The 22,868-nt window shown below is 43.4% G+C and overlaps 2 protein-coding genes across 3 annotated transcripts; one reads left to right on the top strand and one right to left on the bottom strand.

Moving 5' to 3' along the window:
• Positions 1 to 72: 72 nt before the first annotated feature.
• On the top strand, positions 73 to 17,019 carry LOC307089275 (uncharacterized protein). Of its 2 annotated transcripts, none has more exons than XM_079755478.1 (8): positions 73 to 208; positions 1,141 to 1,737; positions 4,021 to 5,449; positions 5,557 to 5,595; positions 5,695 to 5,967; positions 10,132 to 10,203; positions 11,147 to 11,274; positions 14,543 to 17,019. In XM_079755478.1, exons 1-8 carry the CDS (start codon positions 175 to 177, stop codon positions 14,722 to 14,724), a joined length of 2,754 nt encoding a protein of 917 aa, XP_079611604.1. In that variant the 5' UTR covers positions 73 to 174; the 3' UTR covers positions 14,725 to 17,019. The 2 variants fall into 2 exon arrangements, with proteins under 2 accessions (XP_079611604.1, XP_079611603.1); XM_079755477.1 differs by having other exon boundaries at positions 5,683 to 5,967.
• Positions 17,020 to 18,230: 1,211 nt separating this feature from the next.
• LOC307089181 (uncharacterized protein) lies at positions 18,231 to 22,832 on the bottom strand. The gene is made up of 3 exons (XM_079755327.1): positions 22,752 to 22,832; positions 19,900 to 20,034; positions 18,231 to 19,794 (listed from the first exon to the last, which is right to left on the bottom strand). Exons 1-3 carry the CDS (start codon positions 22,771 to 22,773, stop codon positions 19,037 to 19,039), a joined length of 915 nt encoding a protein of 304 aa, XP_079611453.1. The 5' UTR covers positions 22,774 to 22,832; the 3' UTR covers positions 18,231 to 19,036.
• Positions 22,833 to 22,868: the final 36 nt, after the last annotated feature.

Here is a 22,868-nt window from a genome sequence, read left to right as displayed (position 1 = left end):
GGAAATCGTGCCTTGTCTGGCCAAACGTGCTGCGCAACTTCCATCCAACACGACTCGAATGCACCATGCGCAGCTAGTCGGATAGCCGGAGAGGTGGCTCGTTGTCTTGGGACCAAACCGTAGCTTGTTGTTGACTTATTGCTTAAAAACAAACATGAGCACGCGCTCGAGTGGATGGATGTCTCCGTAAAACCGGGAAGAAATCGCGGTAAGTCTTTAGTTTGGATTAGCCGGTCGGCTAGCTAGCTTGCTTACCATATAAATACAGGTTACTAGCATTATGCTACCTGGAGCTACATCGTAATTTGTATCGTTCATCATAGTGAGACACTAACTTCTAATATCAAAATATGAAACGATGCCTCATGTAGTTACAGTTAATACCTAGGCAAACTTATTAAGTTATTAACAAATACTGAGTTACTAACTGTTTAGTTATGCTTTGTACAGTAAATATGGAGGGACAGTTAATTGAATACCAGTAAATCCTGAGAGAGACAGTTATTAAGTTATTACCAGTTCATCCTGAGAGAGACAGTTATTGGGTTATTCCCAGAACATTTTGAGGCAGTTATTAAGTTATTACCAGTACATTCTGAGAATGACAGTTAAGTTATTACCAATACATTCTGAGAGAGACAGTGATTAAGTTATTACCAGTACATTCTGAGAGAGACAGTGATTAAGTTATTACCAGGACATCCTGAGAGAGACCGTTATTAGGTTATTACCAGTATATTCTGAGAGAGACAGTTATTAAGTTATTACCAGTACATTGAATTCATTCTGAGAGGTAGTGATTAGATTATTACCAGTACATCCTGAAGGAGAGTTATGACCAATGCAATCTGAGAGAGAAAGTTAAGTTTTTAATAGTGAATAGACAAAGTAATTCAGTTTACCATCAGTTATTTAAAGTAAGTACTGAATTATTAATCTAACCACAGTAAATACTAGCATATTATTCAATTTACTTCAAGTAAAACTGAGAGACGGTTATTATGATATTTACAGTTAATACTGAGAGACTGTTATTTGAGGTTAGCTACAGTAAATACTGAATGAGTAACAGAGGTTATAGTATATATGTTTGTATTGAGTAGAGTTTTGGTATTATATTAATCTATTCTCTCTCTCCAGTGTCTGTCATGCTCACTCCACCGACCTCCCAGATGGACGGAGCTCCCCCCCTCCCCGCCCCTCCCCTCTCCTCTCCGGGTCATGGATGGGACCTCAGAGCACCCTGGGTGGTCAGGGACCATAATATCACTCAACGTGACCATGATGATGCCAGTCATCACCTTTATGTTGAGGAAGTCATTCATCAACGGCAGGACTGTGTCGGTCGTCACCTTGACGATGTGGGTCATCTCCATGACAACGATGTGGGTCATCACCATTACAACAATTTTGGTCATCACGCTGACAACGATGCTCGTCATCACTGTGACGATGTCAGTCAACAACATGAAAACAATCTAGGAGTCACGCCCCCAAACTCCACCAGGCCACCCCTCCAGGACAGGCGGCCTGGCCTGTCGGAGGAGCAGCAGCTCCTCCCCCTCAGTCTCCTTAAGGAGGCGCTGGCGCCCCTCTGTCTCCGTCTGGCTGCTGTGGAGTCCGGGCTTGAACGCTTGTGGCTCCACCTGCCTCTGCTTGTCATGCAAAGGGGTGGGATTATGCTGGAGGAGGGCGGGGCCATGTCAGGGGGCATGGCCAGGAAGAATAGAACTAAAGGTGAGGAGAATGAAATGTGTTATCGGAGAGAATTACGAATTATTTTAGGAAGTTTAAATGTGTTTCCCCTTTGCGGTGGTCGTCATAGAATAGCACCTGTGTGTTTACTCTCTGTGTGCAATTTTATAGAACCATCCTTTACATTTTATCATCACTTTAAGTACCCCCAAGCTTTGTCTTTTACACTGAAGCTCTGCGGTAACCGTGTCTTTTACACTCAAGCTCTGTCCTAACCATTTCGGACATGCACCAATAAGTGGAGCCAAAAGCGACAGGTCCAAGCGGCATTCACGTGCTATTGATATTTTGAAGCAGCCCAACTTTTTTCTGGAATATTAACCGTAATATACATAATTTGGGCGTTTGTGAAGAGCGCTGGCAGTGCGCAATATTGACATTGCCATCAAATCTACATCAATGCACGGGTCAGAGCTCCATGGTGACTAGTGCCATCTTTAGAACATGCCCCACATGCAAGTCACGTGGTCCCTGACCAGGTGGTCCCTGACCAGGTGGTCCCTGAGGGGACCAGGTGGTCCCTGACCAGGTGGTCCCTGAGGCGACTAGGTGGTCCCTGACCAGGTGGTCCCTGAGGGGACCAGGTGGTCCCTGACCAGGTGGTGCCGGGGGGCGACCAGGTGGTCCCTGACCAGGTGGTCAGTAAACTTTTGTCAATGTGTTTTCATCAGGAAGTATGAAATTGGTGGAATAAACATAGTTGGAGAGGGATTGACAGATTTAGCGATAGATGAATAGTGGAATAGAGAGATGGAGGAGTTGATAGAAAGCTGGAGGGAGGGTTATATAGATACGTAGTTCTCTATGTATCAAAGAATATAGCTGGATGGAGATAGATGGGAGGAGAAATATGGAGGGACAGATATAGAGGTATATGGGAGGTCATATAGAGCTGTATCAAGGGAGAGAAATATTGAGGGGACAAAGATACGGATGGATGGATAAAGGCACATAGATGAGTGGAGCTTTGCGGAAGGGCCAAAGTGACAGAGATGTGGAGGGAAAGATAGAGGCATAGGGGGGTTGATAGAGGGATATGGATAGATGGATATGAGCCCCTTTCACTCATGAATGCTGTCAAGTTGCCGGATCAGTTTCTGTAAACAACAGAAACTGCTCACGCCTTTGTAGCAGAATGGTAGCATTGTTATACGCCTCTGTTGTAATTAAGATGAAACTACATGTTACCTTTGCGCAAGAATCACTGCAGTTTGAAAAATGGCTAATGGTCTAATTGGCCATTTTTGCCAATCCTTTGATTAAACAAGCTGTGCCGCTCCTGATCCGCTGAGAGGCTTGATCCACCGTGCACATTGTTCAGTGGCTAGAACGGAAAAAACCCTTCACCCGGTTCACCGTCTCCTTGAGAGCTTTGTGTGTAGCTCACATCAAAGGAATCTTACGCTAAAATCTAGGGCTGAACGGTTTGGGCAAATCATTGAATTTGATTATTTCGACCAATATTGCGATTGCGATTTATTCTGCGATTTTTGTTTTTAAAGTTCCTTATGTCCTGTATCATTCAATAAACAAGCAATAAATCATTATATAATATGACCAACACAACATTGTAAGCAGTCAACATATTACTGCTTTTTCCTTTAGGCCAGGCCTATGTGTTGAGATGAATTGATGCATGAGTTGATATTATAAAATCTTTAACTAACTTTAATTGAAGCGTAATTGTTTTTTTTTTTATCACAGCCTTTGCGATTTGCAAATCGCTCACTATTACATCGCAATTTCAGATTAATTTGATTAGTCGTTCAGCCCTACTCCAAGCCAATGTTTACTTGCACTGCGTTACGGGAATATAGGTTGAGTTTAACATGAAGGTGTGCAGTTGTATCGCAACAATTGTGTTTTGTTTACCAACTTTCTCCGGAAGAGTGGTAGGCTATTCTAATAGCGAACAAAACTCAACAACCAATGTCTCCAAAACATGGAGACCTGTTCTTGTACTGTAACATCATGATCCCCCTCCTCCTCAAACCGCTATCGCTCCACTATTTTACCCCTGGATTAAAACGTAAAACTCCAGTATAATTGAATCAACTAACGTTTGTGAAAAGGATGGAGCATAAGCTTATCTCCTCTCTGTTTCACCGGCGTGTGAGGGATTGGAGATGAATTGCACAGTGGCGCTGCGGATGTAGTTTTGAAGTGACATCTTTGTTCGTGTTGTTTTGCTTTCCTTTATTGGCCATGCTGTAAAGTTAAGATCCCTGTAACGCTGATGTCCTCTTCTGTGTGTTATGTCCAAAGAGGCGGCGCCATGCACGGAGACCACGCCCCCCGTCTCCTCCACCAGGACCTGTATGTCGCCTCTATTAAAACCAACGCCCTCCCGCCTGACCTGCAGGACGCCCCGAGGAACAGCAACGCCCTGCCTAACAACAGGAGTGCCCTCCAACCTGACCTCTATTTTGCCCCCAGCAACAGTAACACCCTCCTTAGCAACAGGAGCACCTTCCCACCTGACCCGTGCATTGCCCCTAGCAACAGGAACGCAAACCCTATCAATGGGAATGCCCTCCCACATGACTTATTCATTGCCCCTTAGCACAAGAACACCCTCCCTAGCAACGGTAACGCCTTCCCACCTGAACTGTAAGTCGCCCATAGCAACAGAAATGCCCCTTTTAGCACCTGGATTGCCCCCCCTAACAACAGGAACGCCCTCAATAGCAACGGGGAGGCCCCACCTAGCAGTGGGGTGTCCCTCCCTCCTGGTCTGCAGGTCGCCGCTAGCAACGGATGCTCTGACGACTCAGAGACCAGGTTCCAGCACCATGGGGGAGGAGCTTAAATTCACTGTGCTGGAAGGGGAGGTGCCCGCTAAAGGGAAAAGGAGGTGGTCTTTGAACGGTGGACATTTTCAATTGAAAAAGACCGCTGGTGATGGCAGCAAGCCTATGTCAGGAGAAAAAGGAGGCGGGTCTTTAGGACAGTGGAAGGAGCTAAAGGGATTTAAGAAGAGAAGAGTCTGCAGGGACATTCCCAATTCCTGTCCCGCTGCTTCAGTGGTCACGTCCAATGTGACCATCGTCCAATCACAGTGTTCTATTCCACCTCTCCATCAATCAAGTAATATGGTGTTGCCATGCGGCCAATCTCGGCTCCCCCTCTCGCACTGCTTAGGCAAATCAGTAAGCTCCCGTGTCCCTGGCCAATCGTGGTCCAACGGTGCCACTCATAACGTCCTGTTTGTTGGAGATTATCCATTATGCCAAACATGTCCAGCAGACCAGTGTCCCCCTGTTGGTCTCTCATTGGTCCAAATAAAGAAGGCTACAGCACAGTCTGAACAATCACAAGACATCTTAAGCAGCCATTCAGCAAGTCACTCCGCACCACCTCCTTGCAAATCTGAGACCTCTACGCCACCTCCCGGCCAATCAGGGACTCCAATCTCCTGTTTGTTCTGGTCAAGCTTCCCCACAGGCCAATCAGGATCCTGCTTCTTTTCCCTCCGCTCACCACAGGGCCGATCACTAACCACCCTCCAAATCAACTCACCTCATGTCTCTATGACGACAGGCCTTCGGCTCCGCCCTCTTCATGCTCTTGTCCACCTCTCGCCTGTTGCCATAGAGACAGCCAGACTTTGTCTCCTAGCGACAGCGGGCCAATGGCCTCCAGAACGCCCGCTAAGAGACCGGACAGCCCCGCCCGGTCTAGGGAACGACCACAGGTACTGTCTGTCTCTCTGTCTCTCAATCTCTCTGTCGGTCTTTATGAATGACAATGATATTCATGTCTGTATTCATCATGTGTTTGATTTATTTCTGATCTTTCTAGTTATGGAAAACCTTTGGCACCCAAGTGCAGCTCTGTAAGGTCGGTCACGTATCTCATGAACAGAATAATTAGTTTAAATATTTAGTAAAAATGTCAAACGTGACAATACCAATGATGTGACTCCAGGTCCCTCTCCAGATGTGCACGTAGGCTGAAGAGGCCCGGGGCTCACGGCTCATTGGCCGACGGAGCGGCCAGCAGCACGGCCGCCAGCCAATCACCGGCTCCCGCTGCTGCAGAGCGCCAACGGAAGACTGGACAACGGAAGACTGGACAACGAAAGACCGGACAGGTCACGCTTGACCTGGACCTGGAGGTCCAGATCAAGCGTGTATCTGAAATCCCAATCAGGAAGTCGATGCCCAAACGAGACGCTGAGCTGACACCCATGGGCCTCCCCCGACCCAAGAGGTGAGAGGACCCTAGAGGGTATAGGGGCCTCCCCCTACCCAAGAGGTGAGAGGACCCTAGAGGGTATAGGGGCCTCCCCCGACCCAAGAGGTGAGAGGACCCTAGAGGGTATAGGGGCCTCCCCCGACCAAAGAGGTGAGAGGACCCTAGAGGGTATAGGGGCCTCCCCCGACCCAAGAGGTGAGAGGACCCTAGAGGGTATAGGGGCCTCCCCCGACCCAAGAGGTGAGAGGACCCTGGAGCAGGGCTATTCAATTAATTTGGAATTGGGGCCAGTTCATCAAACTGAGGCAAAATAAGGGGCCGGAGAATATGAGTAATTATGGTAACAAAGAAATTACATACTGAAGGAGTCAATATAATCTATTTTGTAAATGCAGAACAACATATGAACATTGTGATGCAGTAAGACACAAAGGCCCAAGGCATTGTTACATTCAAATGGCAATACAATGTTGAAAAATACGAGACACAGACAATTAGAGAAATGCAATTAACTAACAGAAAACATCCACTTAAGAGCACATAACTGTACCAACTTTACAGCTCGTTATCCTCAATTGACAATGAGGAGATAAATTTCAGTGTTACAAGTAAAGAGGGAAATAATTCTCAGAAAAATCAAACTGTCCCCCTTCTCCACTGGCTAAAAACAGAAATGCAGCTAAATGGTAACTGAATCCAACTCACACTTTTTTCCTTCTAAAAAAATAAAATAGACTGCCCCATAAATCCACGCATGGACTACTACTGTACTCACTTCTTTCCATTTTGAACATAAATCAGACACCTTAACAATCAGTCTAGTTCAGCCATATCACAGGTATTTAAGATTGCACTCATTTGAGTTACAGGCAACATCAAATGTATATCCACCAACAACAATAAAACCAAAGTGCATAGTATGGTACAGATTAGAACTATAACAACATAACAGTGCATGGCACTTTATCAAGGCAAAACATTTCAAACTGCATTCAACAATAATACCACATCAAGAAAAATATTAAGAGCATAATATGAGGTGAATAACATGTTAATTGCATCATACTGTTCAAAAATCAATCCTCATTTTTTGCTTGACTAACATGCCTGTTACCTTGCATGTAGTTTGCCAACATTTGCCATCTAATGAGAAAAATGGCATTTTTTTGACTTGGCAAGGGCAGTGAAGTCAGGTGTATATGTTGTCAGGGCAATGCGCAAGCACTGTTGCAGATGCTGGTCAGTGAGGGATATGCGATTGTGAGTTTTAATGGCATTCATGTGTGAGAATGACGACTCACAAGTGTATGTTGAGCCAAACATTGTCAGAAGAAAAAGTGCAAGACCCCTTGAATGTGGAAATTTCTCTCGGCTGACCTCATGGTTCCAGAATTTTTCTGCCTGCTGCAATGACTGTCGCAAGTCATCTGACGACTGAATGTCAATGAGTTCCAGTTGTAAAGACCCCTCATCCAATGACGATACCAGCTCCTTTCCTTTCAATGCAAAGTCTGCCTCAACATTCACACAGAAAGGGTCCTTCACAAATCTAATCACTTCACTGGAGATGCTGAAATCCTCAAACCTAGTGGCAAAATTGTTTTTCAATGAGTCAATAAACCCTGACATCACCTCGGTAATTTGCAGGCCAGATTTTTTCATTGTGGGGAAGTGGAGCATCTTGCCAGGACATAGATCAGCAGAGAAGAGTGAGAGCTTTCTTTGAAAAGCATGAAGTTTCTCCACAAGTTCTGCGACTGTTTTATCTCTGCCCTGCAACTCCATGTTGAGTTGGTTCAAATGATGGAAAACGTCGCTCAAAAAGCAAACAGCGGCATTAACTCATCATTTTCCATCAGAGACAGAAACTTGCCAGCTTTTTTCAATTTTGAAGACCGGAGAAACACCAGAATCTCCTCTCTTAGTTCACAAAAACGTTTCAAAGCGTTTCCTTTGCTAAGCCATCTAATGTCATTGTGAATGAGCAAATCTTTATATTCAGCAGACATGTCAGTCAACAGCTTGCGGAAAAGGCGGTTCTGTAAACTGGAGGTACAACGGATGAAGTTTATAATTCCCATGACGGCGTCCATGGTCTCTTTTAACTGACCACTGAGCTTGGCACACAGGAGGCTTTGGTGGATGAGGCAATGTAGCGATCTCACCTGCGGAGCCGCTGCTGCCATCCTCCCGGCGAGCCCCTGATCCCTGCCCACCATCGAGGGCGCACCATCCGTCACCAACATGTTGACGCGCGCCAAATCCAAGTTATTCTCCTCAAAGAATGAAGCCAGATTTTTTCAATGTGGGGAAGTGGAGCATCTTGCCAGGACATAGATCAGCAGAGAAGAGTGAGAGCTTTCTTTGAAAAGCATGAAGTTTCTCCACAAGTTCTGCGACTGTTTTATCTCTGCCCTGCAACTCCATGTTGAGTTGGTTCAAATGATGGAAAACGTCGCTCAAAAAGCAAACAGCGGCATTAACTCATCATTTTCCATCAGAGACAGAAACTTGCCAGCTTTTTTCAATTTTGAAGACCGGAGAAACACCAGAATCTCCTCTCTTAGTTCACAAAAACGTTTCAAAGCGTTTCCTTTGCTAAGCCATCTAATGTCATTGTGAATGAGCAAATCTTTATATTCAGCAGACATGTCAGTCAACAGCTTGCGGAAAAGGCGGTTCTGTAAACTGGAGGTACAACGGATGAAGTTTATAATTCCCATGACGGCGTCCATGGTCTCTTTTAACTGACCACTGAGCTTGGCACACAGGAGGCTTTGGTGGATGAGGCAATGTAGCGATCTCACCTGCGGAGCCGCTGCTGCCATCCTCCCGGCGAGCCCCTGATCCCTGCCCACCATCGAGGGCGCACCATCCGTCACCAACATGTTGACGCGCGCCAAATCCAAGTTATTCTCCTCAAAGAATGAAGCAATTTTGGTGAACAGAATCTCACCAGTAGTGTGCCCCTCCATGGGAATTAGTCCAAGCAGATCCTCACGAAAACATTCCCCATCAAAAAACCGCACATAGATGCACAGCTGTGCAACATCACTGTTATCAGTCGACTCATCCACGGCCAAAGACATCACCTCTGCCCTCCTCAGCTTGTCCAAAAGCGTCTCGAAAACGTCCGATGCAAGGGACTCAATTCTCCTCATATTTGACGTGTCAGAAATTGGAATTTGTTTGATCGAATCGATAAAGTTTTTTCGTGTGTTCTCATCAGTTACCACCTCCTCAATGGATGCCAGCATACATTCCTTGACCGTCTCTGAGTCTGTAAACGGCTTTTTCTTTTTGCCCAATATCCATGCCACTCGTAATGATGCCGCAGTTGCTCTCTCTTGATCCGTACAGGCCCGAAACAAAATGCGACATCTTTGCTCATAACAAGATGTAAGGCCCGTTATCTTCTGCCTCCGAGCAGCAGAGCCCGGTGGGAAAATAGCATCAAAATTAGCATGGGTTGTCTTGAGATGCCTTCTCAAATTATATTCTTTGCACACGGCGAGGCACTCGTTACAGATTATGCACACAGGATTCGCATCAACGGCAATATACGCGTATTTCTCTGTCCATTCATTGTTGAACTGCCTGTTCTCTGAGTCAACTTTTCTTTTTTTTAAGGTAGAGAGAGACATCTTTAAATCAAACTTCGTGCTTGGCTTGAAAGAAAGTCAGAGTGGTCAGAGCGCGGCAAAAGAGCGCGGCACTAGCCGCGAATGGGCCTCTTTGATTGGTCATGTGTGGTCCCCCAAAATATATGTCGAAACAGGTAGATATTCTACGTGTTTTGCCACCGGCTAAATTGGGTGCATACTGCCTACTACTGCACGAAAGAATGTAAAATTAACCGTAGTATTTTTTTTTTTCTGATATTTTTTTTTATTACCCATATGTAATAACTACACTTCACTCCAAGGGCATAGGGGCCTCCTGAACCCTAGGGCTTAGAGGACCCTAGAGGGTATAGGGGCCTCCTGAACCCTAGGGCTTAGAGGACCCTAGAGGTTAGAGGTGAGAGGACCCTAGAGGTTACAGGGGTTACTGACTAAATATAATTATTTCAAATAGGTTTTAAAATGTTGGTGTAACATGTTGGGGTCAGGGGTCGTTGCCCTAGGGACCTTTTCTGACCAGCCAATGGTGACTGATTATTTTTCCATTCCTCTTCAGACTAAAGAAGAAAGAGTTTAGCCTGGAGGAGATTTACACCAATCAGAACTATCGGTCGCCTAGCAACAACAGGTACACACTCATCTACACCAACCACAACCGCCAAAGGTGCCTCTGGAGGGAGGAGCTCTCACAGGCCTCTCATTCTCTGTCCTCACATCACAACTCAGCACCCTTAATAAAGCAACATTTAGCATTATCATATCTTATTTGTTTTACCATTTTATTATGTAATTATGATTTGATACTATTATGATTTTCTAATTATATTATTATTGCAGTATGATGATTATCATTATCGTCTTCTTTTTTATTATAACGCATTTCTATATTATTATATTATGATCATTAATATTTGATGGAGCTTGGAGTTAAAATTATGTATTTTTAATTTCATATTTTTATAATATATTGTTATTTAGTGCTGGGCCCGAATATTCAGATATTAGTTTGTTAGGTAGGAATTATATGAAAATAATCATATTTCAGAAGAATCATAATCATATTTCTTAATGCATATGCATATTGGTAAAAGAGACAGTTCGGTTCCATTATGCACAAATACGAATACTTTGCTCAAAGGTGAGAGGAGAGATAGTCCAGAGACAAAGTGGGAGGGAGGGTGAGAGTGGGAGAGAAACAAGATGGTATCAACAACAGTTGAGGTTTAGGACTTCACGACTCCTCTGTCTGGATGTTGACGTCACAGCAGCAGGGGGTCCTCTTCAGGTCCATAGGAAGTGAAGAGTGTGAAACTGTTAAACATTATTATTGTTATTTTTTCATAGAGACTACATTATACTAAACATTTTATATTTTTTACATATAATTTAATTATATACTGTTATTAATATTTGTATTATTTATATTATATTTGTATTCCTGCTTTGAGACTATATTATATTAACCATTTGTAACACATTTATTATTTATTATTATTGAATCTAAGCTTGAAGACTATATTATATTTACTATTTGTAACACATATTTATTATATATTATTATTTAATCTTAGCTTGGAGACTATATTCGAGGAGCCACGGGAGCGAGGTGGGCGTGTCCTTTGCATGGCTCACCAAAAGAGGCCACGCCTCTTAGACTTTAGCCACGCCCCCAGGCCAAGAAGACGTCGCCTTGGACCAGGTGAGTCCTCCTTATATCTATCAACCTAACCTCCTGCCTACCTCTCCTCCTCTCTTTCGCTCTGTCTTTCTTTCCGTCTTCTATCTATTTATCTATCTATCTCTATATAATATTTTGGGCTGGGCCCAAATATTCAAGTAACCAAATTATACTGTGTTAGTTTTGTATCCGGATATAAAATCCTTATTCAAACCTTTGGTAGCACTACTTTCCTGTATGAGAACCTGACAGAGATGGACTTTAAACTGGGAGGTTCTACTAATAATGTTTAAATGTTCTGGGGTTCTCCCCAGGGTTCAGTTTTCCATGGCTCCCAATAATCTGTTGCAGCCATACATTTGGCCATTTGGCCCCAAATTCAATGTTTAAACATGGCCAAAAGATGCCAAAATGCTTGACCTTCTTAAAATAACAGGTTTGTTATTTGATAAACACTAACAGAACAGGTAGTGATGTATTTTCCTTGGCTATCCGTCATCCACAATAGCGCCTGTGTGAGTTGTCCACAGGGATTGGTCCTATGGTGCAATTTCCTCTTTGCACTTTGCACAATGTTCACACAACTTTATTTTCCTTGCAGTCATTGGAGTAGCCTTCTCTTATCCTATGGTCTTCTGAAGTTTCTAGGCTACACTGAAGCTCTGCCATGACCCATGAGGCTTCTAGTAATTACAAATGTGTGATTAGTGCCTTCTCCTGTTACTATTGGCAACATTTTTGGTTTTACTCATTAAACATTTATAATAACGAACTCAAACTACACACACAACTTGCACTTATTTATAGGCTTATTTTTTTAAATAGTGAAGACACGTGATGAGGTAACAGAAACTAAACTGAATGGTATCCATCATAAAGGGCCGTATTCCTTCAACAGGGACCTTTCAAGTCCACATAAACAAGCAGGAAATTTGAGTATCTTTCCCAGTTACTGTCATATCAAACCATAGATATGTTAATGTGTTAACTGTTAACAAGGGAAAGATAAATGTTAATTTCATCAATGAACTTTTTGTTTACCACCACCAGCATTTTCTAAAATTGCTGCATTTAGATTGTATTGAAGTATTTGACAATTTTAAACATGAATCATTTAGAATCTAGATACCGAAAAATGTCTACCCATTATCCTAATCTTGAACATATCACTGTGTTTTGTGAATAGCAACTCATGTACTCCTTGTGCAAGGGTAGATTCAAAGAGAAAAAAAGTATTTTATTTACGTGGATGCACTGGAGCCAGTGAACCCAAAACACTTCTCTTTTTTTTTAACATGGTCATAGATCTTACATCGTAAGACCAACATAGTAATCTATGCCATTTTATCACTGTACTGAAATAGGTCTTGAATTTAGAGACAAAAGGTGTATGTCCTATGTTTTTTCTATTCTCCCCAAAACATTGCGTGAACGTTCCCCTCTGCTGCGGAGGCAGGTGGCGATCTTCAGTGACGTCAGACTACCTTTACCGAGGTGGTCAGACAACAGGACCAAGTGGTGCCAGCGGAGCGGTGTGTGTGGACGTGAGGAGCTCTGTCTGGGCGCTTTGTGTGGAGCTCTGTCTGGGCGCTGTGTGTGGAGCTCTGTCTGGGCGCTGTGTGTGGAGCTCTGTCTGGGCGCTGTGTGTGGAGCTCTGTCTGGGCGCTGTGTGTGGAGCTCTGTCTGGGCGCTGTGTGTGGGGCTCTGTCTGGGCGCTGTGTGTGGAGCTCTGTCTGGGCGCTGTGTGTGGAGCTCTGTCTGGGCGCTGTGTGTGGAGCTCTGTCTGGGCGCTGTGTGTGGAGCTCTGTCTGGGCGCTGTGTGTGGAGCTCTGTCTGGGCGCTGTGTGTGGAGCTCTGTCTGGGCGCAGTGTGTGGAGCTCTGTCTGGGCGCAGTGTGTGGAGCTCTGTCTGGGCGCTGTGTGTGGAGCTCTGTCTGGGCGCTGTTTGTGGAGCTCTGTCTGGGCGCTGTGTGTGGATGGGTGGAGCTCTGTGTGGGGAGCGGTGGACTGCGGTGTCCGCAAGAAAGCTGGGCTTTTCCTGGACTTATTGTTTAACCTCAAGGTGTGTGTGGATGTATTTAATACCCGCGTCCGAGGGTAAGGCTTCCCGGACACCTATAGTATAACACTACAGTGTGTTGGATTTCATATAGAACATCACTTATTATCACACTCATAACAGTTATACACCGACGGTAATAAAAAAAGTATCATAAAATCGCCCGGGTCGTAACCATGGAGATATCAGGCCCCCTCTTTCTTAAACCTCCAGGCCAAGAACATTTAATGATAATCTCAACCCACCAGAAGCTTCCTGATCAGCTCCTTGAGAACATGGGGGATAAGGGACAGAAGTCTGGCAGGGAGGGTAGTTAATAACTGTTAGAATAATTAGTACATTATTCTTCAAATATGTCCAAATATGTATGTATGGTCTTCCCTGGTTAAAGATTTCTCCCTTCTACTGGTTACATTTCAAGTAACCATGCAACAGGGGTAAAAATAAAGATTTTCAGTACACAAGTGTAAGAAATGTTGCCTGCAAGCTAGTTCCTGCTCTAGCCATGCCTACTGTGCAGTATTTACTAGAAAAACACATTGATGACTTCTTTGCAAAATTTTGGCAATAAATGCTTGCACATTTGCAGCAGTGCTTTGAAGAGGTCAGATGCCTCTGTGAGGAAACCTGTAGCGGGCATGAGCTCCACGGTAAATGTGGAACACCCTACCAATGTGCTCTGCCGTGTGGAGGCACCGGTCTGGGAGTGACTGGTACACATGGCTCTCTCCTTCCTGTGACCCTTTCATCCCGTGGGGCGTGAGGAGCTGAACGGATCTGCTCAGGATGGGCGGGTGTTCTCAGGGGGCTGGGACCAGCTGCATGTGTGCTGTGAGAGATCTGAAATTAAAAAGTAGTTGTATAGTGAATAGACTATACACGTTTGAAATGAGCATTTTTCTATTTAAAAAGGGGTTTTAGCCATGATATTGTAGACCAATACATCTATCGTCTCTCTATGTCTCTACCTAGGTTTCTTTCCATCTCTGTAGCTATCCATCTCTCTGTCTCTATACACTGTTTATCTATCTACAGTGCACGTCTCTATCTCCCTATGTCTATCTTTCTTTGTCTCTATCTTGCTATCACTATCTTTCCACCTAGCTGTATCTTTCTATTGCTCTGTCTCTAGCTCCCTTTAATATTTATGTTTCTGCCGCTGACCTCTCAAATCCTTCTCGGTCTCTCTCAACCTTATCTCTCTCTCTCTCTCTCTCTGTCCCTCTCTCAGCTGGAAGTGGACTCATCTCCACAGCATTGCTGACATCATCCATGCGCTCATCAGCAGTGACTCGCAGGCGTTGCCGTGCCAACGGGGGCCTGGCTGGCGATGAGGAGGAGGATGCTGATGTGAGGCTGGTGGAGCGACTGAGCGCACTCGAGGACTTTCTATCTCGCAGCGGATTGGATTAGCTGTGATTGGATGAGGTGTGATTGGATGAGGTGTGATTTGATGAGATGAGATGGGATTTTACAAATTGTGATTTCATTTAATTAAATGTTTTATTTATTATAGTTGGATTGGTGACTACATTTTTACAGAATATGTGATTACTAACTGTTTTCTGTTCTTGCCAATTTTAAATGATGAAAGAAAATGCAATGTTGTTCTAGACTTTTCATATTTGAAGTTGTTAAACATCGAAGTTTGTAATATGGTATCAAGTTTTCACATAATCTTGTTAATTGTTTTCGTTGGAAGGTGCAGTAGGTATTAAGTGAGTTGTAACGAGAGAGAGCTGAAGAGAGTGTCATTTAGAAACTAAAGTACAGAAAGAAGTCCCCTCCTTTTCTTCTCCTTTTTGCAAGTGTTGCAATTCACATAGTTGTGATTGACATGCAGGATTATCTGAACCAATCAGGAAATGGATGACCTTATAGGTCAGAAATGACCTGGAAGCTTTCTAGTGCAGGCACATCAACTCGAAACAGGTATTCTTACAGAGCAGCCCAGGCCATTTGTAACAATTTGCACAAAAATTAAAATGTTCCTACAGCACCTTTTTAAAGGTACAATATATAACCTAAACATCAAGCCGGTAAATTGGAAGTGCAGTCCCAATTCATCCTATTTGAGCTCACGCCGATTGCCAGGTGGTGCATTCAGTTCAGACACTGAACGCACAAGAGCAAGACGAGCCAAGTGCTACATTATTCTTTGACAATGATAAGCTACGATGAGTCCTACACTGTAAGGTGATCCGCTAATGCATTGGTTCTCAAATTACGGCCCGCGGTCCAATGGCGGCCCACAGAAACATTCCTGGCGGCCCGCAATGTTGATACCATGAAGATATATATTTTTTATTATGTCAATATTAATTTAAACTAAAATAAATAAATATAAAAAGAAAAGTCGACTCTCTAGCTTTCAATTAAATCCTGGTACATTTGTTAGTTTTAATCCGACTGTACATTACTTTGAAAGGATGAACCTCAGTTTCGGGATTTAGACCTCACTTGACCTCACTCCCAGCGGTCCACAGTGCAATGTTTTTTTTCAGCACTGGGATGCTGACGCGTTTCCCGCCTAATTTTTCTTTCCTTTGGCGGCCCTCAGTCAAATTTTGGCTTCCTAAATTGGCCCTCAGCTGTCAAAACTTTGAGAACCCCTGCGCTAATGGATACGTATTTCATTTATTTATTGTTTGCAAATTATAAACCAGTTTATGTGGCATCCGTCTTGAAATCCTTCTCGGCTTCTAAGTTGTCTCCATCTGTCAGATGTGTTTTTCGCACAGCTGTGGTCATGGGGCTTCTTGGAAAGAGGACGAGGCTTTTTAGGTGTGGTAGATTCCAGTATAGTCTCAGTTGATCCAGTTGGAGAAGCCAGTACTTGGATTTCCATGTTTCCTTTATCTCTGATGCATATCATAGTCATTTTATGATGGAGTACAGTACATTTGTAACATATAGCTCCTTTAACAAATAATATATTTTTATAATTAACTAAAAGAAGGATCTGTGATGTTTTAATAGCATATACTTTTTTTTATAATTGTATATAAAAATGTGGAAATACGTTTTTTACATACATACACATTTTGATTAATTGTAAATGTTTATTGTTTAACAATGAATTGGAGTTGCTGTTGAGAAGACTACTGAAGTCAGGGTTTTAGTAAACCATAAAGATGCGGTGAGTACAATTCTGTGACCAGATTTTGTAGAAATGTATAAAAAATAAAATAATATATCAGAGAATGTTGAATTACTGTATAATCCCATGAAAATCTGAATGGTTGTGTTTTCACAACCTTAGAATGAGCCTTTATATCTACATGGGGAGCTGGTCTTCTACCAAGGACGGTGCAACACCATGTTTCTACTGTACTCTTTTACGATGACCGCGTGTTGGAAGTACCTCCTAGCCCCTGACATGCCAGCATAGTCCACCATAAATCTCCTAAATTGTGAGAGGTTGGGGTATTCAGTTGGTCGCAATATACAACCTTACTGGTCGCTGCCACTGAGTCCTACACCCTGCAGCCATACTTATAGAAAGAAAAAAGTAACAGTAACAATAGTTAACAATGTTAACCAACACTCATTTGTACATTTGCTAGAGACGAGGTGTTTGAACTCGTATGACTGGTTACTGGATTCTAAATATCTATTTGCATAGATCTCTAGCAAGAAACATTTTATATTTCAGTACGATAGGATAGGAATGTAGTGAGTCGTATGTCTTGTGTGATGAAAAACCATTTTGTCAGGTTTTCTCCAATAAAAGTTTTCTAAGAAAATATTGACCACTTCTTCCCTTCTTCTTGCTCCGGGAACCGTGTACTGGGACTGTCACCGAGCTCCTAGGAAGAAAGGCTGCGACTGGATAGTCAACAAAATGATGTCCTATGTCCTTTCCTAACCTCTTTTCCTTGGCCTCGATGGAAAACATCTTGATGGGAAGCAAAATTACAACCCAAAACGTACTAATAAACATGAACAAACAAGTCTCACACCAAAATGTAGCATAACTACGTTGGTCCACACGGGGGAAATCATAGTTTTTTCACCTAGAGACTCTATTCCAATGTTCAGATTAGCTTGGAATCGCACACTTCCTTTCAGATTTTTTTTTTTACAATGGAAGTCAATTGGCAGAGGGCGAAGCCGTCCGCCCATTCTCTGATACTTCAACTACTTCAGACTTCGTAATTTGGTAAATTATTAACCATTAACTTCCGTACAAAGGTTTAATAAATCAACACAAAAGATATAAAAAAAAATAATTTATATAATTTATACTTTTTTCAGAATCAGTTTAACTGCTTTGTATATTTTCCATTGGTCTCATTGACTTAGGTTGCGGCTAGAGCGTGAACGTTCAGGCAGTGTTGCCAGATTGGTTTTCCCGCCGAATTGGGCTACTACACATCTTTACACTGCCAAGTATGCCTGTCTTATGCACGCCTTTTTCCCAGCATGGTCCGCGCGTTTACACTGCCCGAGGAAAATTTCCGGCTAACCCTACACACATTGGCGGTTTCACTGATGTTAATGCGATTGGACGGCTCCACGGTTCCAGGAGGGGGGCTTGGGTAGAGGTGTTGTTGCGTTGTCTCCAGAACAGAGACAACGCAGCGATATCAGTACTGAGGAGTTCTAACTGGAGAGTCAGTAGCCTAAATAGCTAATCGCGTTTGTAGCCTACACTCAGATGTGAACTCATTCTTGCATTCGGTTGTCTCCATTCATAACCAGAACGGAACCAAGCCAATCATTCATCAAGGTAGTCGTGAGCATAAAACGTTTGATTTGTGGCAAAAATGAATTTGGAAAACAGAAAAGGAAAAGGTACAAGACTGAATGCATTATTTTTTGGAATGAGTGCAGGAACTACTCATCCCATAAACCATTGCGAACTTATTCAGAATGGTTACAACCCAATTGTTTAGCACGTTTCTTGCATCTCGTCATTTTTATTATATTGTTTATATTTTTTATACAAGTTGTCATATATTTTCTTTGTGTATGCATGTTTGGTGTATGTAGTGTTTCATAGAAGTGTATAGAATTGTCATCGACATGGTACGTTCCCAACTGCAGTCACAGCGTAATAACGTTACTCATGTGAATTCAGTCTCGTATTCATTCAACATGTTTTTTTTTTATACTACCAAAATGACCAAAGTGCTATATCATATATTTACATATTTTTTAAACATGTACAGCCATTTTCCTCTACAGCTCTTACAACTCTCTAACCTTCCATTAATCGAAGGGAAATCATGCCTGCTTTGCTAAGCAATCTAATTCAGTGGTAGCTGTCCGACGACTTGCCTTTCGAGGGTAAACGTTTCCCTGGTAACAGCAAGCTCCACAAATCAAAGACGTGTTACACTTTAGGATTGTGGGTAGTGTGTAGTTTCAAATGACCACGTGTTTTTCTAAAACCTAGATGCTAACGTCTTTAACTTGTGGCTTATGCAGGAGCATATACTATCGTTTCACAATATAATGGCGCGTTGTAAGTATACTTTGGATGGTTACGACATAATGGCTTTTAATCAAAATCTAATGGAGAGAATTAATGGGATTTAGTGTGGTTCCGGAAGTATACCAATAGACGTGATGTTGATGTTTAGATTGACCCAATATAATAAAAAAGTACAAGGATGAAATAGTAAAATTTATATAAGATTTGAGAGTGAAAATAAAAGACTTAAAAAAATAGAAAAGGAGACAGTCTCCTTTGAAGGTTTGTGTCCGTTGTCATCCCGTCTCACATCTTGTCCACCATCCTGCTGAACAACTGGAGGAGCTCTCTCTGGTCCTCCCTCAGCGCCCTCATCTCGCTCAGGGTGTCTTCGTGCCGCCTCTGGGAAGCAACCATGGCAGCAGCATCTGACCTCTCAAGGTAGGCCAAGAGGTCATCCTCCGTCAAGTCCCTCAGGTCATTCATCCTCTTCCGATTCCGCGACCTCAGGGTGTCAGAGGGTCCGATGGGGGCTCGACCTGGAGGTGGCAACACTGTGCTGCTGGAAGGCCCAGCTGAGGGAGCGCCGTCTGATAACGCGGGCGAGGGAGCACCGTTGGACTGCCTAAGTGCACCGGGTCTGCCTGTCAACACACCAGCACAATCGCTCTTCACACCAGGTGGCTCCACGTCAGTGTCTCCCCCAAGCAGCTCGTCCATCTCCCTGTAGAATTGGAAGCGGAAAGGCCTCTTTTCTTTCAACACGTTCTTCTGCTTGACTTTCTCATACCTCTCCACCAGCGTCAACCACTTACGCGCCACCTTGTCGGTCTGGAAGTCCTCCTTGAACTGTCCGGCAAGCTTTCCAGTCATCTCCTCCCACAGCAGCTTCTTTGTTTTCTTGCCCAGCCTCAGCCGCCGGTTGAGGTCATCCAGGGATTTAACAGGTACCCCCCCCTCTACCTCAAGGTGGACCTTCATCAGGTGGATGAGGAAGTGTGTCTGCGCTTTGGTAAAACCCTCATTCACCGGCAGTGGTGCAGTTGGATTGATATTGCAGGTATCTGAATCATAAAAAGGAAACATGTCAGCACAGTACTTGCAGCTCCCAGGGATAAATGACTGGTAAAGAACGCTCATCAACAGTGTAATGCTTCTTAATAACTCACCCGTGCAAGAGCAATCTGCAGGGTGTAGGTTGGTAGCCACCCCGGTGCCCTCATCCCCAATGCATCCGTCTGTGGGCTGGTAAGGCACGGTCCTGTCCTTGTCAAGGAACGCAACCATGCCCTGGTTGAGGAAGACTAAAAAGAAAAGCACGATTTATGTTAGACTGCAACTCGAGAAGTATGCTGTGAATGAATAAACAGAACACTCTAAGGTGAAACCCACCTTACACTAATCTACAACCATTTATCACTTCTTCACTCTCTCTGTATGCCTATCCATTGTCTACTAAACCACTACCAACAACACACATTTTCACCCATTTCCCACCTAAAGTATAGTTTTCCAACAATAGTAGGCTAAAAACACGTCCCTCATGCTCCCTTTTTGGGTACTGTGTCAGGTCAATGTGAAATAATAATTAAAATATTTTTTTAAACAGAAACTGTCAAGATATCCCACACACATTTAATATGCACTCACAGAATTGGCGTGACCTTAGACAACGGACCAAATAGATTATGAAACTGAGCGCCACACATCATGGCCACAGACTGATAATAACCAAACGTTGGGAGCCCCCCCATTAAACGGACAACTCAACGGAAGCCTCATCCTTGAAGGATCACTGCGAAACATTAAGATTTCAACAAAGCCATGCATTGTTATTGTTAGCTACATTAGCCTCTTTAGCAAACCAGCTCGAAAATAAAACTTTACATTGTATTTCACGCACAGCAAGACCGTGCAATGCATACATGGGTGACCGGATTAAAGCAGCAATTTAATCAAGTGTGTAAGATCATTTCAAATTACATTAAAAGGGACCAAAGTGGTAAAAAATACAAATAAAATCAGTGTTTCCCCTAGGATGGAGTTGCAGCAGCGGAAGTGAAATATTTTTTTTCCGCTCGCAAATTTTTTTGTGTGCTCGCAAAGTGCACCCTGCCGGGAGGTTTCTATGCGTCGGCCGGCACCATAAGGGTGTACATTTGTGCACAGTAATGAGCAGGGGAATATGGAGAGACTGAACATAATACAAGTATAATCTTTAAAACAATTATTTAACAAAAAATATATTATATCAACAACCACCCTATACAGTAAAATCACATAACACAAATAATACAATCGAAAAGGTCTGTGCCTCCAACCAATGCATCCAGGGGCGTAGCACCAAATTCTGGGCACTTTATACTAGAGGTCCTGATGGGGGGTTTATTTGAGGAATCTTGACGGGGGGGGGTGGATGAGGCATCCTGACGGGGGGGTGGGCATTTCACGATTGCTCATTTGCATGACCTAAATACAGCGGCAAGTGGCCACTTGGCTCCTACCACAAAACCATAAAAAAACAAAATACATTTTATTTTTCCCATGGGCCCCCCTATGCCTTGGGCCTGTCCACCTTACACCCCCAGTCCGTCGGCCCTGAATGCATCTTCCCACTCCCTCCCCTCCTCACCATCACAAAGGTTGTAGTAGGACCATAAAGAGGCCATGCATTGAACAACTTTGGAGCTCTAGAGTCAATAATGGCGACGCTACTGAAATTGTTGCTAAAAAAAAAAAAATGTATATTGACATTCTTGCTAAAAAGAAATTCCTTAAAAAAAAGTACAGATATATTTTTCAAAACTAAAGGTTGCAGTAAGACCATAAAGAGACCATGCCTATATGAAAAACGTTTTGGGGCTCTAGAGTCAATAATTAGCCTGGTCCTACCAGACTCTCGCATTTCATTTGCACAGAGAGTCTGGACCCACCCAATTGACTAATGTTAACTCACTTGAAGGCGGGTGTCTGTTGAGGTTTAAAACTATTGGATCTGCCCAGTGCCACTCTGTATCTGCCATAACCAATCGCTAACGTTTGGCTGGGAATCACGTTGCGCGGAGGCTGTAAACAAACCAAACACTGTGCGTGAAGATGTCCGTCAACGAGAGCTGACTTTAACGTCACTGTTCTCAGCCACTCCCTCTGTTCGCTGATTGGACGCACAAAATTTGGACGGAGAAAACCCACTAAAAGACCCAGTACTGAAGCGGAAGTAATTAGGCGGGCCGAGCCAAACTAGTTAATAATGGCAACGCTATTGAAATTGTTCCTAAATAAAAAATCCTCAAAAATAAGGAGAGATATATTTTTCAAAACTAAAGGTCGTAGTAGGACCATAAAGAGGACATGCCTCTATGGAACGAGTTTTGGGGCTCTAGAGTCAATAATGGCGACGCCATTATTTTCAGGTTTGCACTTTGCAGACGGTCCCTAAGCTCGCGGCTAAAAGCCGACAGCTCATAGAAGCCAATGCAATTCACCGTTCGGTAAAGACGGCTCGTTTGGATGAAAACAATGTTGTAGCTGGTTCTCTAGGTTACTACATTTAGCTAGAGGTGTCAATTGTGTCGCAACGATGTTTCACTGATGATCTATTGAATCGCAAACTCCGAATCTGCCAATTTATTTCCAACTTTATGGAAGTTCCTCTCCGTTTATATGCTTTACTCACAGGTGTGTGAATAGACCTGGATATGAAGCGTCCGTAGCGCAAAATAATATTAGTTTCGAAAGAGAAGACGGAGCTCTCCTCTCCTTATATGCTTTACTCAGGTGTGTGAATTGACCTTGATATGAAGCGTCCGTAGCGCAAAAATAATATAACATTAGTTTTTTAAAGAGATAAGACTGAGCTCTCCTCTCCTCTACTCTCCGTTTATATGCTTTACTCACAAGTGTGTGAATTGACCTGGATATGAAGCGCATATCCAGCGTCCGTAGCGCACGGAATGTTACATTATTTTGCGTAGCACCCAGGTGCATATAGGGGAAAAACTGAAAATACATCATAACTTACCATCCAATACGGGCGCAGCCATCTTTGCTTATCGATTCGTACGGTTATGCCGCATTCGATTACACCGCCCGCCGGAGTTGCTTTTACGCGCGAACATGACGTAATTTCCTGTCTTGA

Source organism: Pollachius pollachius, assembly GCF_949987615.1.
Source record: "Pollachius pollachius genome assembly, chromosome: 18".
Taxonomy (NCBI): domain Eukaryota; kingdom Metazoa; phylum Chordata; class Actinopteri; order Gadiformes; family Gadidae; genus Pollachius; species Pollachius pollachius.
The sequence above is the reverse complement of the archived record's forward strand: the minus strand, read 5'-3'. Positions and strand labels throughout refer to the sequence as shown.